This window comes from Petromyzon marinus, chromosome 19, assembly GCF_048934315.1.
Source record: "Petromyzon marinus isolate PM22_M1 ecotype Great Lakes invasive population chromosome 19, UKy_Petmar_22M1.pri1.0, whole genome shotgun sequence".
NCBI classification, from domain to species: Eukaryota; Metazoa; Chordata; class Hyperoartia; order Petromyzontiformes; family Petromyzontidae; genus Petromyzon; species Petromyzon marinus.
The window spans coordinates 156,904-175,241 of NC_133685.1; the positions used below are offsets into that span (position 1 = coordinate 156,904).

The following is an 18,338-nucleotide window of genomic DNA, read 5'->3' on the forward strand; positions in this document are numbered from 1 at the left end:
AGCTATCAAGCTCTTTCTCACAGATGTCCAGAAATCCGTACTTCCATGCAAACCTGGGGCTTGACACAAAGAGTTAAAGGAATTGGAGGTCCCCGAAAGAAAGAACTTGAAAGATGAGTTTTAAACTTGAACAAGCACTAACAGGGATAACAATAGGTATCACGACCCATTTCTATCCCTATGAAATTATACAAGTCTCTTACGAGAATCAAATAAGATAGAGCAAAATAATAACGAGCATCATTATGGAGAATATAAGTAACAAAATGAATATGTAATTTTAATACATCCCATCAGCCACACAGGCTTCTGGAGGTGCATTTTTTTCAGTCACATTAGCTTAACGAAGCAAACTCTGGACCGGATTTAATATTCAGTCTCTCATCGGCACAGTCAGGCTTGGTGACACCAATGCTGGTGAAATGCTAGATATTTATATAAGGACCCCCTCTGTTAAATATGGGTCTTAGTGTAATGCAAAACTGAATATATACTCTTTGGTTTTATCTTCTTTGGTTCTTTCGGTAAAGTCCCGTAGAATGAGAATAAAATAATAAAATAAACCAATAAAATTCTCACGACGTTTCGGCCACAACACAAGCAGCCTTCTTCAGGTGAAGGAACAAAAAACTGTCTTGTTGTGGCCGAAACGTCGTGAGAATTTTATTGTTTTATTTTATTATTTTATTCTCATTCTACGTGACTTTACCGAAAGAACCAAAGAAGATGAATCCTTGCAGTCATGAAAGCTTTAAATCGATACTCTTTGGTTCTTTCGGTAAAGTCACGGGCGCAACAGATGATGACGGACACAAGCGTCTATCATCATCCCACCTGATGACGGACGCTTGTGTTGCGTCCGAAACGTCGTGATTTATTTTATTTTATACCTACGTGACTTTACCTAAAGAACCAAAGAGTATGGATTCCTGCAGTCACGAAAGCTTCAAATAAAAACTGAATGTTATAAAAGAAAACAATGACCGTCAGTCATTTCCCAGCATTCTGATTGGCTTGAGCCCAAACAACACGCCTTGACCAGCGCAGGTTGGTCAGGTGTGTAGAGCCCAGCATCAGAGGGAGGGCCCCAGTATTTGGACTGAAAGGGAGGGGGTATGCAGGTGCCCGGTGCAAGAGTAGGGGCTTCGTGGGGGCATGGGGGCCCTATGGGAAGCATGCAGGTGGGATACGTGGGAGGCCTGTGGGTTGGTGAGGCTGAGGGAAGGGTTCACGAGGAGGGGCCCGGCTGGTGCGGGGTGCGGGAGAAGGCGACTTGGGAGTTACGCGCGAGGGGGGAGGGGGCACCCGGGGGTGCGGAGATGGGGATGTTGGGGCTACGGCCAGGCCGTCGCTCAGCGACGATGAGGGGTACTTCCACCAGCAGATAACAACAAATAAATAACAGCGCTGTTCAAGAGAATGTAAATCACAGAGCATTTTCTTTAAAATAGAAGATGCAATGTCAGTCATATCAATTCTGCAAAACTCGAATGTAATGCCATGCTCAAATTCAGTATGTTATTAAATGTTACAGTAAATAATTTACTAAAATATCACCAGCCGCTGCTGAAGATAATGCAATGTTATTCTGTGAACAAGAAGAAACAACCCCTGCCAGAAGGGACATGGCAAATGGCAGACTTCCAAAGAGCCTCATGAATAATCTGTGCCAGCACCCTGAGCTGAACTGTAGTGACAGCAATCCTGGAGGGGACGACCACTGACCTGCGCAAGATTTGTGTGTAATACATAACACACAAGTGACAGCGAGCTACTCAAGAGACACACGGGGAGACTGTCACTCAGACAACCGTGGTGCTGGTTCTGAGGCTAAGCAAACGCCTTCTACATTAGCACAATTACTTTACGTATTTTTATTCGAAAGCAAAAACGAAATGTGCCACCAAATATCCAGTTCAATAAATTAGCTTCATTCGTGTGAGGATCAAGTAAAATATAGCTTTCAATGATGCAGTCACGTAGCAGTATGTTAATTTACATCTCCAAACTGTGAGAGACGTTAAAATAATCACGTGGTTGTTATGTATATCTCAATATTCTCCATTGCCTCTTCTTCCCTGATCTCACTGTTCTGCTTCAAGAAACGATATTACTTGTGTCATAAAATGTTTCAAGAATGTTCACATTCTTCAATTTCTGTACATAGCCTTATTCAAGTAGGGTTTTAAGTTATTGTTACACATAGTTCCGATTTATTACCTTTACAATGTTTTCTTTAAAAATTGTGTGAACCGGTCAGGTGGCTCAGCAGTACAATGAGCAGCTCGCAACTGGAAGACTGCAAGTTCATATCCTGGTTGGGGGTTGACTTGGCCCATCATTCTTACCTCCAGGGTGGATAAAATATATACCACTTCATGGGGAAGTGGTTCTCAACGGTGGGGTTCCTATGGATATACTCGCCCCCATCATAGGAATGTGGCATTTCCTATAACTGGCTCGGGGCTATAAACAGGAGATGAGCTCAACCTCAATGTTAATTTGAGCAATAAATCACTTGGACTCAACTTGAATCTTCCATGTGTCTCAATAGCTCAATTCAATCTCTTAGTTAAACAATGATTATGGACTGACCGCCCGATAGTCAGCGACGTTACACAGAAACAGCATCCGCTGCTGTTGTTGTGCGAGAAATGAATACTCGCTTGCCTGGCCCTGACAGCTTGTTTACCAACAGGGCAGCCAAGGCTCCGTGTAGGGAGGAGATGTCCCATGGAAACGGTCCCAGGAGAGGCCCCAGAAGCAGATACTCGCAGGCACCGGGAGAGTCCCAAAGGGTCCCCAATTACAGCAGAGTGCACGCCAATAAGCCCGGATTTGCAGAAATTTACAGGCACTGCCCGCATCGCACCCGAGCATGACATCCATGCAGTTTAACCACCACCTTGTTGTGCCACTACCCTGCACCACACACACCTGCCAGCGTGACCCGTAACGAGTGCAGAAAGCTCAGGGTACAGAGAACGAGGCTTCAGAAGCACTCATATATATACACAGCACACAACATGGCTAAACCGGTTTACCTCCCCTGCTTTGTTCTCCATCAATTGAGGTTTTATCGTGTGTTATTCTTATATATTGGGGAATAAAAAATATGTTTAGAGCCCTCTTTATTGTTCTCTGATTCGTTAACTAATTATCTAGCTCCACTGTCAGAAGTGGCTGCTATGAGATAATTTGATGAAAGCCAGCAATTCAAATGACTCGTCATAGAGGTCACAACAAACCACTTGGGTCTGCTGGGTGCAAATCAAAAATACAGACGGCACAAAAGTCACAACCTCGTTTGCTAAGCAACCAGGTTAAATTAAATGACCATCTGTATGTTATATATAAGGGTCAATCAATGGAAGACTACCTGGATATCAACAACCTTCGAGTATCACCACCTCCATTTATTTTCTCCATTTGTCCTAGGCTTAAGCCCTATAGAAATAGGCCACATGCCATTTTTACAGTTTAATCGGCTTGAATATCACTGGTTTACTGTTATCTGTTCATGGTCATTCTTTAGCTGTTGGCATCTGACCCTAATTGTATGTGCCCCTACTTTGCCCAATATTTCTCCAAAATTCATGACTTTATCTCTCTTTGCAAATGTGTCCATACAATGTTAAAAAAAAATCGAAATTATTGAAGCTGTGATTACCTGGACCGGAAAAAATATTAATCAGAATGTATTCACTCGCTAAGGTACAATCGATTTTCCTGGACCTGCAATGATAACAGTGTTCTCAAAAAAGCAATTTTAGATGTGAGCGAATAGGTAAATATTTGAAAAAACTTTCAGAAGCATCGCTTAATTTGTTTTTGCAGTATCCCAGTGTGAAATGCACCCAAACGCATTTAATTTATATGATTGACCCCTCGTGTTTGATTGGTCATTCTGACCAAATTAATAGTCCTATAGAACTGCAGCATTGCATTTGGTCTCTTTCCAGTTTACTAAAAGCCAGGAGAAAAGGAGATGGAGATGGCAATTCTGGAGGTAATTGGTAAACGAATATGGAATGACCCAAAGATATAGACAGAGGTCCCCCGTTTAACGAGCACCTATGAAGGCCGGCACAGCACAGGAGGGGGTGGGTGGTAAGAACCACGCCCAGCTTTGTCTTCCCAGTAGCGAAATTTACGCACCGCACCAGTGGTGTATCTACTCATTTGAGCCTGAGTCGACCTAGGACGGGTTCAAATACTCGTTACTGTTATTGGCGAGCCGGAATTGAACTCGGGTTGTTCTGTTTTGTAATGCAACGCACTAACCACTGTGCCACCGCACCCCACATATACACACATATAAAAGACAAAGTTCCGCTTATAGCCTAACAATTTGTGGGGCAAATGCTGTTAGTGAGCACCTATGAAGGCCGGCAAGATCCATGAGGGTGTGGGTGGCCAGCACCACACCTGGTCGCCTTTGTCTCCCGAGTGGCAATGATTACACACTGCACCAGGTACCCATTTGATGTTGAGTCGACCTAGGAGAGGCCCGAGGTCGGTACAGATAATCGTCACTGGTGCTGGCCATGAGCAGGAATCCAACGAGTCGTCAGGTTTATAGCGCAGCACACTAACCGCTACACTACCTCTCCCCAAGTATATATACACACACACACACAATCATCACTAGCTCGGCATTTTGAGTTCATTTCTGAAAATTATGCCGAGTGAACCTCCAACACAGAGCTTCCCAAACGTACATCACACCCTAACACTTAACGTACATGTTAAATGAGCAGTGAGCAATGACAATGATTTACAAGCCTGCGTTCTATTGATTGAGGCGGTTGAATGGCACAGTTCAACAGAGCTATTTATTTCCATACGAATGCGGGAGGCAGATGGATCCACGTTATGGCTCGGGAGCGTGCCGGTAATACCACTGAATCGCTAACAACATGAAAGCAAATAACAATACCCATCAATTCGAGCTTTAAGCTTTGTGTTTCTTGTTTATTAAATAAACCTACAAGAATCAGACTGTCTCGTCTCATCCATGCTGTGTTCAACCACCACAACTGTAGGTCACAGCAACTCATCCGCTCAATCACTCACACTCTCGCTCACCCACTCACCACTGCAGGTCACAACACTTCTCTTTATGAATCTTCCCTCACACTACTCCAATTCAGAATTGCCCTCCCATTATCGTCTCTTTTCCCTAAGTTCTTAAAATAAATCTGCTTAATTCTAAAAACGCGTTAACCCTTAATCTATTACCAACGTGACAGTGCTCTAGGTTGCCAGCCTTTGGGCCTGTGCTCAGAAACTGTTCAAAAATATAACTGGGTGGTCTCCTGCACATCCACTCTGAGACAACGGCCGCTGGCTGCTCCGAAACAATGCCCTCGAACAGATACCGGGTGCAGCAGCAGCAGCGGCGGCGGCGCCGGCTTGCGTTGCACCCATTGCCCCATGGGGCATGCTTATTGCTCTCCGTAGCATCTGTGAGTCGATCATCAGGGCACTCTGCCTCCTGGAGCAATCACTTTGCTGTGGTAACAGCAGCAGCTCTCAAATTACTTAAACCTCTCAATGATGACAGTTACTGATTAAGAGGAAGCATAACTGTGCCGAATGAAAGTGACACAATAATAATGACAACCAAACGTCTAAATCTTGACTTAAAGCTTTCGTGACTGCAGGAATTAATATTCTTAGGGTCTTCTGGTAAAGTCACGTAGATAGGTTCAAAGAAAATAACAAAAAACTACGACGTTTCGATCGCAACACAAGCGGTCGTCATCAGGAAGAAAAAAAACCGTCGTAGTTTTTTGTTATTTTCTTTGAACTTATCTACGAGACTCTACCGAAAGACCCAAAGAATATAACCAAACGTCTCATTCAAATTTGTCCTCCACAGGAAAAACTATCTTTTTTTCAACATCCAATCAGGAGTGCATAATTCAGCAGCATTAGTTCAACACAAGCAATCTCAACAGTTAATTAATTCTGTTTTTCTGTTGTCATGAGTATGTCATATTGCTTCTTGTCTTAGAGCCAAAGCCTTCAAACACCTATAGGTAAAACGTAAAATGATATGCAGTTAGTTAAACAGAAATGGCTAACTGTGTAAACAAGGCTTAATGGGCCTTTACTTTCAATGTGTGTGGCAGACATTGGTAAAACGCTCTAGTAAACACACCACCACCACCACCACGTTCCTCTACTGTTTAACCCAGCCTGGGCTATACACTACTTGAGGATCTCATTTATCAGAGCTTTTGATACTAGTTAAAATCCTAGGCTGAGGATTGACTTGGCCCATCATCCTCCAGGGTCTATAAAATGATTACTACTTTGTGAGGAAGCCAACAGTGGTTGTCCTATGGATCAACTCAGCCACATCAGAGGAATATGGAATTTCCACTACTGGCGCAGGGCTGTGAAGAGGAAATAAGCACCGCCTCAATGCTCATTGGAGCAGTAAATCACTGACTTTCTGACATTGAATGAAAAATGAAGGCATCATTGCCGGAGGCATGACGCCAACTTTGTTATTTCATTGAACCACTGGTGCCTATTTTAACTCAACCACGGGCCCTCATTCAGGCCTCCCAGGGACCTCAGAAGCTCTGGACAAACCAGGAGCTGCTCTTGGTCACACTCGCATGACCCGATGGATGTCACATCATGGAAAGGGGAAAGAAACAGCCACATAAGAAATTAACCAATTTGTGCGCTAATCGCCTCAATATGGATAATCAGTGGCAACTGTTTGATTTTCACAAATCCAAGATATCCAAGCTCTCCCTGTTCTAAATGCGGCAGAAGCAGTGTGCTTTTGTATTGTTTCAATATGAATGGAAACATAGCATCCTCACAGCATTCCTTCCCGTCCCAAAGCGCTGCTCTGCTTTGTAATGCCAGATTCACAAATAGACAATCATAAGAATGGTGTTTCTATTTCTTTTGTTCATGCAGAACACTTGCCAAAGGCTGCGTTCTGTAATTACGGAGACAAATCTACAGAGGTGACCCCCACACCTCTCGCCTATGTTTAAAATCACTAACATTTCTGAGAATAAGGGAAAGTGTATGTTCAGTGGCATTCATGGTGAATTCGAAAACAAAGGTCCATCTGCCAGTGAGTGTGTGTGCTATAATATACCATTGCACTGGACTTCCCAATTATTAGCATGTGATGTAGCTAAGAGTTCATTAATTTCTCCAAACACATCACTGCTCCCTCACACACCACTGCCCCCTCACACTCCACTATCCCCTCACACACCACTGCCCCTCACCACCACTGTCCCCTCACACACCACTGTCCCCTCACACACCACTGTCCCCTCACACACCACTGCTCCCTCGCACACCACTGCCACCTCACACACCACTGCCCCTCACCACCACTGCCCCTCACACACCACAGCCCTCTCACAACACCACTGCCCCCTCACACACCACTGTCCCCTCACACACCACTGTCCCTCACCACCACTGCCCCCTCACACACCACTGCCCCTTACCACCACTGCTCCCTTACCACCACAGCCCCCTCACCACTACTGTCCCTCACCACCACTGTCCCTCACCACCACTGTCCCCTCACCACCACTGTCCCCTCACACACCAAGGAGGATGGTGTTGCTGTCAAAGGATGTTCATTTCAAGTGAGCACACACACATCCACACACATCACGTCACACTCACAAAAACTCTGCATACCCATAAGGCATCGGACACTTCACCATACTGGCAGACTCACGGATTTAACATCACCAGTGTGACCCACTAAGGCAGATGAGGGAGAGTTGAGTACAGTATGCATATGTTTGCACGCTAACAAGGTAGATGTGCATATGATCACTCTGCTATTGCTACGACCGTGGTTATCGCTCATTTCCCTAAACTTCACCTAAGACACTGCCCGTTTTGTCTCAACCACAATGTTCTTTCCTCGCAATGCTCCACTTTCGAATTCCCTACCACCGTCTCTTTTTTCAAGCTCTCATAATATCCTTGCTCGCTTAAGTAAATGTGTGAACCCGATCAATTACAGCTCTGAGAGTGCAGTTTATTACTGGCCACTTTACATATTGGGCCAGTGCTCAGGCATCTGTGTTGAATATTTCTTGCATAAGGCAGTGTGAAATTCCAACAACAACATATACATCACCACATGTTCCAGACAATGGGATGTCAAAGAAGCCTGAGGATTCCTAGAAAACTATAAACAAAACAAAAACTCATTACGGTCATAAATTACACTCTGGCTCTAACAGGAAAAAATATATATTAGGCGACATTCCAGGCAATGGTCCTTCATAGCAAAAACTAAAAAAGGAAAATTGTACAAAACATAGCTTATTAAAATTGTTTCCCTATGAATATCACAAAGCTTATTGACCAACCTGTTGAGTTGTTTATTGGGCTGTGCACCACTGCCAACATAAACGTCCTTTAATTGAGGCAATACAGAGATAGGCACACGCGCGTTGCTGTGTGAAGGCTGCATCAACAATACTCGCAATTGGCCCACAACGCATTAAGCAGCGACCAAGCCGCATCTGGCATCTCTCTGGGAGGAACGGTTAAATGAGTGGGAGAGCCACGCGGGGCAGGGAAAAAATAGACCGGGCACAAGCCCCGGGGGAGAGCGGCGCCGTACCTGAGCTGGCGACAGGGCACGCTTTGTCGTGCCCGCCGCGTCTCTCATGTCATGCGTGTCTCCCATTTCCTGCGTGCTGTGCCGGTTGCGTCCCACGTGTCTGCGTGTCGTGCGCCGCTCCGAGCGCGTCTGTGCCGTGTGTGAGCGTGTCACATCCCACACGCTGAGCCGCCTCCTGCATGTCTAGCGTATCTGCGTGAGCGTGCACATGTCGGTTCGAGTGTGTGTCTGCGTGAGTTTGTGCGTGTCTCTTAGGTGAAGCGGAAGCGCAGTGGTTTTCCCACTTCACTACAAACCCAGTCATCTAGGTTTGGTTCTGGACCAAACCTAGATCAACTCAGCCATAAAAGAGTACTTGTTGCAATGTGTGAACATCACTACGAGGGAGACAAAAGCAACCAGGAATGGTACTGGGCACACCACTCCCTCGTGTGTCATGCAACGTTAATAGGTACTCAAAAACAGCAACTTCATTTGTGGATTCCTCCACCCACGTTGAGGACTCGGTCTACCACTATTTCATTTCACTCTATATTCTGCAGGTCACCTCACTTCTCTTTCTGCTCCTTCTCTCAATCACCAAAACATTGAGTTATCTCCCACCGTTTCTTATCCCCAAGCTGTTAAAGTAAATAACCTTGCCGAATTCAAGAAAGGTGTGGAATGTATTGCTGGCCGCTTGACGTTATGGGCCTTTGGGCCTGTTTTCAACAAGTGAGCTATACAATTAAGTATAAATCGTCGCCGTTGACCGGGGGTCCAAGTGTGCGTGTCTCACCCTATGCGGGGCACATGTCGCGCTTGTCACGGTGGAGGTCAGAAGGGGCGGTGAGCGGAGCTGGGAGTGAGCGGTAGTTGCGAGGGAGCAGTAGTTGGGACGAAACGGTAGTTGGGAGCTCACGTGATGCACAGCGTGGTTAATGCCAGTCTGTGCTACAAGGGACCGGCAGTTACAACAACATCGCCGGGAGGGTTGTACCCTTGGTGGAAGTGGTGTTTTGGATTGAAAATGGAGACACGGTCGCCGACAGTCCCCACGATACTTCCCTCTCCCCACACTCTCCCCCCACACTGTCCCCTCTCCCCACACTCTCCGCACAATTTCCCCTCATGCCCCACACATCCCACACGCACCGGATCATCTGGGGAGAGGGGGACGTCGTGGTGGCGCGAGACCAGCAGGTCGACGGAGCCGCCAAGCTTAGTGCTGCGCAGAATCGCCACAACTTCCTCCTGCGTGCGACTCGTCACGTCCAGCCCGTTCACCTGCCCCACGCACGCGGGGAGATACCGTCTCACTTCACACACACTTGCTCACCATTGCCTTTCTCGTACATCTGACAAAAAACAGCGGAGGAGCCAGACCGTACACATGCTCGCTGTTTGTTGGACTAAGCCCACTGAGGCGGTGATCATCTCCCGTTTACAGTCCTGAGCCAGTGATGGATATTCCACATTCCTATGGTAGGAGAGAATCCTTTATTTTCTTTATGATTCATTTTAATATTCCAAATGTAAATTCCCTTTCATTAGGGTGTCCATTGACAAATAGATGAAGATTTAAAATCTATAACCTATACATTTCTCCAAGGATAACACCTGTTGAATTCCCACAGAGCAGTCGTGCTTTTTTAACCAAGTGTCGCAGCGATTTGACATTTTCACAACTGTCTGTGTCTCTAAATCAGGACAATCACGTTTCATGGTGACATGAGGCATTGACGCGACCCGGCGATAGCGCGCGTGCCGCTTGTCATAGAGGTTCGCAGTTCGTTTCCAGTGTCACGATCAAAATTTGCCAAATTTGTTAATGACACTGCAAACTACTCAATTGGGATGACACGGAAGAACGTTGCTCTCTACTGGGGGACTATATCCACCTGTATGCACAGCGTGCTCGTGACAGCTTAATAACGATGGAAACACCATATGTTCAAAATTAGAATTGTTATTACAAATACATTAAAAGCAAACACACAGTTGATAGGTAAATAGAAAACAGAGAGTAGAATCTCATGACAAAAAATATAAATGCCATTCATTGTCCGCAACTTTATTAATTACAAAAGCCCAATAAAGAGTCACAGCGTGCCCCATTATTACGACACCGTTATTTTATTTCTTTAAACATATAAACAGTCAACTCTGACTGAAAGCACAGATTCAGCAGAGGAAATCCTGTAATCTGAAGTGGCACGTGCGACGCACAGCGATGAGTCAGCGCAGGACATCCCGGAGCCCAGAAAGGTTCGTGCGACAGCGCTGATTTACACAGGATGTCCGCGCAGCGCATGGAGGAAGCATCTGTGTGGCCAACTCAGAAAAAAAAGCCGACTAGCCTGGAGACAAAGGCATCAATTAATCCTCCGCAGGCTGTTTCTACCAGCAAACTGTTAAATCTCATCCACTCTGTGTTCAACCACCACACTAGGGCACAGCAACACACTAACTCACTCACCCAAATCACTCACCACACCGCAGGTTACAACATTTATTTTTCTGCATCTTCCCTCACACTGCTCCACTTTGGAATTCCCTGCGATTATCATATATTTTTCCAAAGCTCTTATAATAACCTTGCTGAATTCAAGAAATGTTTCACACCCTTGTCTATTATGTTTGTAGTGCTTTTTGTTGCGGGCCACTTGACGTTTTGGGCCTATAAGCCTGTACTCAGCAACTGTGTTATTATAATTATCCTCAACCCCTCCCGCAGCAGGAGCCATCTCACATTGACATGCTAATCTCTAATCTCTAGCAATACAATGGCTTCTTCAGCACCGCAGTCGTGGGGGTTACATTAACAGGTTGACATGCTAATCTCCAGCAATACAATGGCGAGGTATATTACTGTAAATTCCATCTCTAGCCCCGCCCACTTACCCTTGGGTTGTACCCATCTCAAACCTTTATAACCTCTTGCTGCAGTAGTTCTCTCGCTATATTTCTCCTGCCTCAGCAGTTTGCCTGCTGTATTTTTTCACCTGAAGACGATTGCTTGTGTTGCGATCGAAACGTCGTCATTTTTTATTGTTTTTCTATCTACGTGACTTTACCGAAAGACCCAAAGAGTATGAACCAATATATGTAGTGTGTTTTAAGTTGAATGTTATTTATTAGTTGAACACGTATTTATTATTAAAATTATTTACCCAGGAAAGCCTCACTAAGTATCAAGAGTCTGTGCACAATGTCAATAATTTTAATAATTTGCCAACAGCAGTGACATGGTATGAATTTTAGCTACAGCAGGAATCTAGAGAACTCGGAGGAAACTCATACAGAACAGGGGAAGAACATACACAATCCACACAGAAAGGCAGACAGGTCGAAAATCGAACCCAGGCACTTGTTGCTGTGAGGCAGGAGGGTCGCCCCTGTGCTGCCGCCACCCTGTAGCACACTGAACAGGACAGCATGAGTTTCTCTCCAACGAGTGCTGTTTTTCTCAGGAGAACAAGCCTGGGAGCCCTCACCTCCAGGAGCCGATCTCCAGACTTGAGGCGGCCGTCACTCAGTGCCGCGCCCTTGGACATGATGCTCTTCACGTAGATCGGCGTGCGGCCTCCCACCGGCGTGTCGCGTGTCGCGATCGTGAAGCCTAGCCCGTCGAGACCTGCACCAGGCCGCGATCACCCTCGTTACAAATGGCCATGTCGTAGCAATGGATGCACGGGCATCTTGAAGCGCGGGCAGATTAAAAATGGGACCGCTGCGTTTAAATGCCCCCACCGCCGTACTTCACTCGACCGCTGTCGTTTTACTCCAACAGTAACTCTGCTCAATGGCCTCAAAAATGCAACAGTGTCACTGTCCCTGGAGGAAAAACCCGAGCAGGCAAAACTCTCGCTCAGACACGGATGGAGCTGCATCAATGTGGAACGATCTCACGGACACTCAAATATACGCCGCTAGTCTCAACTTATTTGAATATTTAATCAAAACATGCTTGCACAACATCTTCCTGTGCACGATTGCACAACATAGTGGCGTGATGTTAACTACCTCGCCTGGTATACAGTAGGTCGTGGGTTTGATCCAGACCCTGACGCCTGCACATTTGGAGTTTGCATGTTCTCCCCATGGTCGCGTGGATTTTTCTCCAGGCCCTCCAGTTTTTCCCTCCACATTTAGAAATATGCGTTTAGAGTGTTTGGCTGCTGCTATACATTTCCACGTGATAAGCCACTTTGTTGAGCAATCATGTGTGGCCAAGTCGCTTCTGAAAAAGAGCTATATTGCTCAGTGGGCCTTACCTGGTAAAATAAAAATAGTTGTATAGTTTTTTTGATTTAAAGCTTACGTGACTGCAGGGATTCATATTCTTGGTTCTTTCGGTAAAGTGAAGTAGAAGGGAAACAATAAAATAATAAAAATATAAAACAATAAAATTCTCACGACGTTTCGACTGCAACACAAGCAATCATCATCAGGTGTGAAAATCACAGCAAGAAAATCTGAAAAAAGTGGCGTTTTTTTTAACGTTAGCACCACGGAGAGCGATTTGGCAGTTATTCAGATGGACGAGTTCATCTATTTAAATTTTGATTTAAAGCTTTCGTGACTGCAGTAATTCATATTCTTAGTTTTTTCGGTAAAGTCACGTTGAAGAGAAACAACAAAATAATATAATATATATAAAACAATAAAAATTCTCACGACGTTTCGACCATAACTCAAACGGTCATCTTCAGGTGTGTTGATTTGCATAAATTTATTTTTAAACGGCGCATTTATTTATTTATAAAAAACGTTAGCGTCACGCGCAGCAATTTGGCAGTTTGCCCAGGACTAGTCCATCTATATTTTGAAAAGAGGAAGGGGGAGACGAAATTTTTTATAATGTATGCTGTCTGAAAGCCACTGTAAGCGTGAACAATCAATTAAGAACTGAAATGGTTTATCAAATCTTTCCAATGATTGCTAAGCCTGAATCCATCTTCTCGGTTTAAATTGTCTCTGTGTTTGTATATGTGGATAGCCTCATGAACGAATCTCTCATGGTAGCCAGATGGCTTGCAAAGAACCTCTGTCTTGGAGAAGGGGTGTATCTACTTTATGCATTTTTGGTAAGCCGTATAATCTTGGTGGCCTGGCAGCAGAAGGTTTATAACAACAAAATTCAAGAATTACTCAACGATGGCAGCTATACAAAAATAAAAAGAGATCCCACCAACAGCCTCATCATACAAACCAACAAAATCATTTCTGATTCAACCACATTAATTGATCAAACCAAACAATTCTCGTTGAAACCTTGTGCTGCCAGGCCACCAAGATTATACGGCTTAGCAAAAATACATAAAGTAGATACACCCCTTTGTCCCATCGTCTCTACTATCAACTCCCCCACCTACAAACTGGCTCGTTTTCTGTCTGAAATCCTGCAGCATTTCACTGGAAAAAACACCTCTGCAGTATAAAATTATACTCACCTGATATCGACAATCACGGGTATTTCCCTGTCCCCAGACGACCTGCTTGTCAGTTTTGATGTAGTTTCCTTATTCACCAAAGTTCCTGTACCTGACACCATCGCAATCATTGAAGACTTGGTTCATCAAGGTACCCCCCCTGGTGAGACACTGCTTAACCAATACATACTTCACTTGGAATGGAACTTTCTACAAACTGAGGGCACCCCAATGAGCTCCCCCCCTATCTCCGGTGTAGCCAACATTTTCACGGAAAAATTTGAGACTGACGCCATCCAGACTGCCACTCTGCGCCCAACCTTATGGAAGAGGTACGTGGATGACACTTTTGTCATCTGGCCACATGGCCGGCCTGCTCTAGACCAATTCTTCGACCACATCAATTCCATACACCCAGCCATCAGATTTACTATGGAAGTCGAAAAAGATGGCAAGCTACCTTTTTTGGATGTCCTAATAAAAAGAGACCTGATGGTTCAATGAGCCACTCTGTCTACAAGAAAGCTACCCATACGGATGCTTATCTGAAACCGGATTCCCACCACCATCCATCCCAGAAGAATTCCCTCATCAAGACTCTGCACCATAGAGCCCAATGCATATCCGACCAGGAACACATAGCCAGTGAACTCAAGCACGTACACCAAGCTCTTAAGGCTAATGGTTACTCCGACTACACAATCTGCAAAGCTATCACTCCAACCATGAAGAAGGACCCTCTTGGGGAGCCTTTCAAAACCATCACTTTACCCTACATTGCGAGGATCACAAAAAAGATCTCCAAAATCTTGAATAAACACAAGATCCAGGTCCGATTCAACACATTACATAAAATCCGTGATCTGGTTCCGTCTTTAAAAGATGTGATTCCGGACATACAGTACCCTGGCGTCTACAAACTAAGTTGCCTCTGTGGTAGCAGTTACATTGGAGAAACCAAACGACATGTCTTGGACCGCATTCGTGAACACAGGGCAGACCTACAACACGGTAGACCAACACCTCGGCCGTGGCAGATCACTGTTATAATTCAGTAGGCTCACATGACATTGACTTCTCCAAGACAGAGGTTCTTTACAAGCCATCTGGCTACCATGAGAGATTTGTTCATGAGGCTATCCACATATACAAACACAGAGACAATTTCAACCGAGATGATGGATTCTGGCTTAGCAATCATTGGAAGGATTTGATAAACCATTTCGGGTCTTAATTGATTGTTCACGCTTACGGTGGCTTTCAGACCGCATCCATTATTTTCGTCTCCCCCCTCCTCTTTTCCGAACATAGATGAACTCGTCCATCTGAATAACTGCCAAATCGCTCTCCGTGGTGCTAATTTTAAAAAAACTGCCACTTTTTAAAAAAATTCTTGCTGTGGTTTTCACACCTGATGATGATTGCTTGTGTTGCAGTCGAAACGTCGTTAGAATTTTATTGTTTTATATTTTTCTTATTTTATTGCTTCCCTTCTACGTGACTTTACCGAAAGAAGCAAGAATATAGTTGTATAGTTGTTGCTAGTTGATTTACACTGAGAGCACATTACGTATGAACCGGAGGTGTACACTGTTTAATTGTTATGCATTTGTGTGTTTGACTAAACGTGATGTTCGGTACATAAATGCAAACTGTATAAGCTGTAGAGTAGTATCATAATGTGGTTGCTGTGTATGTGTCGATTGAAACCATGGACACCTTCACAAACAAGATGTTCCATTTCAATGGTGAAATATTTTAGTCTCGATTTAAAAAGTAGCGCTAAATCTACCAATGGGTTCAGGAGAACCACAACAGGCAATCTGAAGACGCCTGAAACGGCCAGAGAGAGGGCACGTGACCAGGAGAGGGCACGTGACCAGGAGAGGGTAACGAGGGGGGCCAAGGGGTGGCGAGAGGGACACGTGACATAAGGCCCAGAACCTTCTAGTAGGATCTAGAAGGGGGCATGGCCTAGGGCGAAGCCAGGCCACGCTTAGGGGCATAAAAGGGAAGTCCCAAGTGCCGATCCAGGCTGTGTTCTGGAATCAACCCGCCGTGCTACGTCTCCTCGATCTTCGGTATTCGGTCGTCATGCTCGGCATCGTGGGTCAAGCAGGACGTTACTGACCGGACCCGGTTATATAATCGCCCGTTGTGGTTTAGTCACTCGTGAAAGTTAGCTACCACCTATGTCGTTTTCCCGTACGTTTATGTAGTTACCCTGTCGGGGTGTTGTAATAAACGTGTTGCCTCCAAGTTCCAGTGTGTGTCTCCATGGAAGCCACTACACTAGTAAAGCACACCAGTGTGTTGGAGAGCCAAGCCACAACATTTGAAATCTGAGTACGACGTTTCGCCAGTAATTACAACTAGCTTCATCAGGCGACAACCATAATTTCCCACCCCAACCGTTTGGAAAGAACCATCTGAGGACTCAATCAAAACCATCACCTTGCCATACATAGCAGGGGTCGATTTGTTGCTTTCGTGACTGCAGGAATTATTCTTTGGTTCTTTCGGTAAAGTCACGTATAAATAGAAAATAATAAATTACATAATAACATACGACGTTTCGATTGCAAAGCAAGCAATCATCATCAGGTACAAATGAAAGAGAAACACCCCAAGTAAACTTAGAAATATAATGCAACACAGCGCAGAAAGTCGGCTGACACAACAGTCAACACCCTACCTAGTTGATCACGTCCAAGAGAGAGACAAGACACAGAACCGGAGACACAAACACAGTCACAAAAGCGGAAAGAATTAACACAGAGACACAGAGAGAGAGACACACGCATGGGCACACAGAGAAACAACGTCTCTGTATTGAGGCCTTAAATAGTTAGAGAGGGGGTACAGAGAGAGAGGGGGGGTTAGAAGAATTAGTATGTCAATGGGAGATCCCACAATGAGAGAACTCCACCACCAACGCTGCAACAACCGAGGGGAGACAAAGACGAAGGCAACACTAAATCAAACTAACTTAGTAAAATTTTGGAAATGTAATGTAATGCGACACAGAGTCGGTCAACACACAATTAACACATGGTCTGGTCGATTACGCCACTCCAAAGATTGCTCAATTAGAAGTTAAGTGTGAGTAAACTTAGAAATATAATGCAACACAGCGCAGAAAGTCTCTCTCTTGGACGTACACAACCAGGTAGGGTGTTGACTGTTGTGTCAGCCGACTTTCTGTGCTGTGTTGCATTATATTTCTAAGTTTACTTGGGGTGTTTCTCTTTCATTTGTACCTGATGATGATTGCTTGCTTTGCAATCGAAACGTCGTATGTTATTATGTAATTTATTATTTTCTATTTATACGTGACTTTACCGAAAGAACCAAAGAATAATTCCTGCAGTCACGAAAGCACCAAATCGAGTTTGAAACACCTCTACGGGGAGGTTTTAAGTTTGTGTTTTCTCCTCTCTCTCTGTCTCGTTGTTGTCTCTCTGTGCTTGTTTGTCTGTCTTTGTGTCTCCATGTCTGTACCTTGTCTCTCTCTCAAATTTATCTGTCTCGTTGTTGTCTCTTTCTGCTTGTGTGTCTGTCTTTGTCTCCATGTCTGTGCCTTGTCCATCTCCCAAATTTCACACTTAACTTCTAATTGAGCAATCTTTGGAGTGGCGTAATCGACCAGACCATGTGTTAATTGTGTGTTGACCGACTCTGTGTCGCATTACATTACATTTCCAAATTTTACTAAGTTAGTTTGATTTAGTGTTGCCTTCTTCTCTGTCTCCCCTCGGTTGTTGCAGCGTTGGCGGTGGAGTTCTCTCATTGTGGGATCTCCCATTGACATGCTAAATCTTCTAACCCCCCCCCCCCCTCTCTCTCTGTACCCCCTCTCTAACTATTTAAGGCCTCGACACAGAGACGCTGTTTCTCTGTGTGCCCATGCGTGTGTCTCTCTCTCTGTGTCTCTGTGTTAATTCTTTCCGCTTGTGTGTCTGTGTTTGTGTCTCCGGTTCTGTGTCTTGTCTCTCTCTTGGACGTAATCAACCAGGTAGGGTGTTGACTGTTGTGTCAGCCGACTTTCTGCGCTGTTGCATTATATTTCTAAGTTTACTTGGGGTGTTTCTCTTTCATTTGTACCTGATGATGATTGCTTGCTTTGCAATCGAAACGTCGTATGTTATTATGTAATTTATTATTTTCTATTTATACGTGACTTTAATGAAAGAACCAAAGAATAGCAGGGGTCACCAAAAATATCTCCCAAATCATGAGCAAACACAAGATCCAGGTACGATTCAACACAGTACATAAAATGTGTG

At 44.7% G+C, this 18,338-nt stretch overlaps 1 protein-coding gene across 3 annotated transcripts in view; it reads right to left on the bottom strand.

Moving 5' to 3' along the window:
• The window catches only part of PARD3 (par-3 family cell polarity regulator), a 76,208-nt gene that overhangs the window by 20,390 nt on the left and 37,480 nt on the right, over positions 1-18,338 (bottom strand). For all 3 annotated transcript variants that reach the window (XM_032957417.2, XM_032957416.2, XM_032957418.2), the window contains 2 exons: positions 12,115-12,254; positions 9,773-9,904 (listed from right to left, as the gene is read on the bottom strand). In XM_032957417.2, the coding sequence (XP_032813308.2) occupies positions 9,773-9,904; positions 12,115-12,254 (272 nt within the window). The remainder of the gene's footprint in view (positions 1-9,772; positions 9,905-12,114; positions 12,255-18,338) is intronic.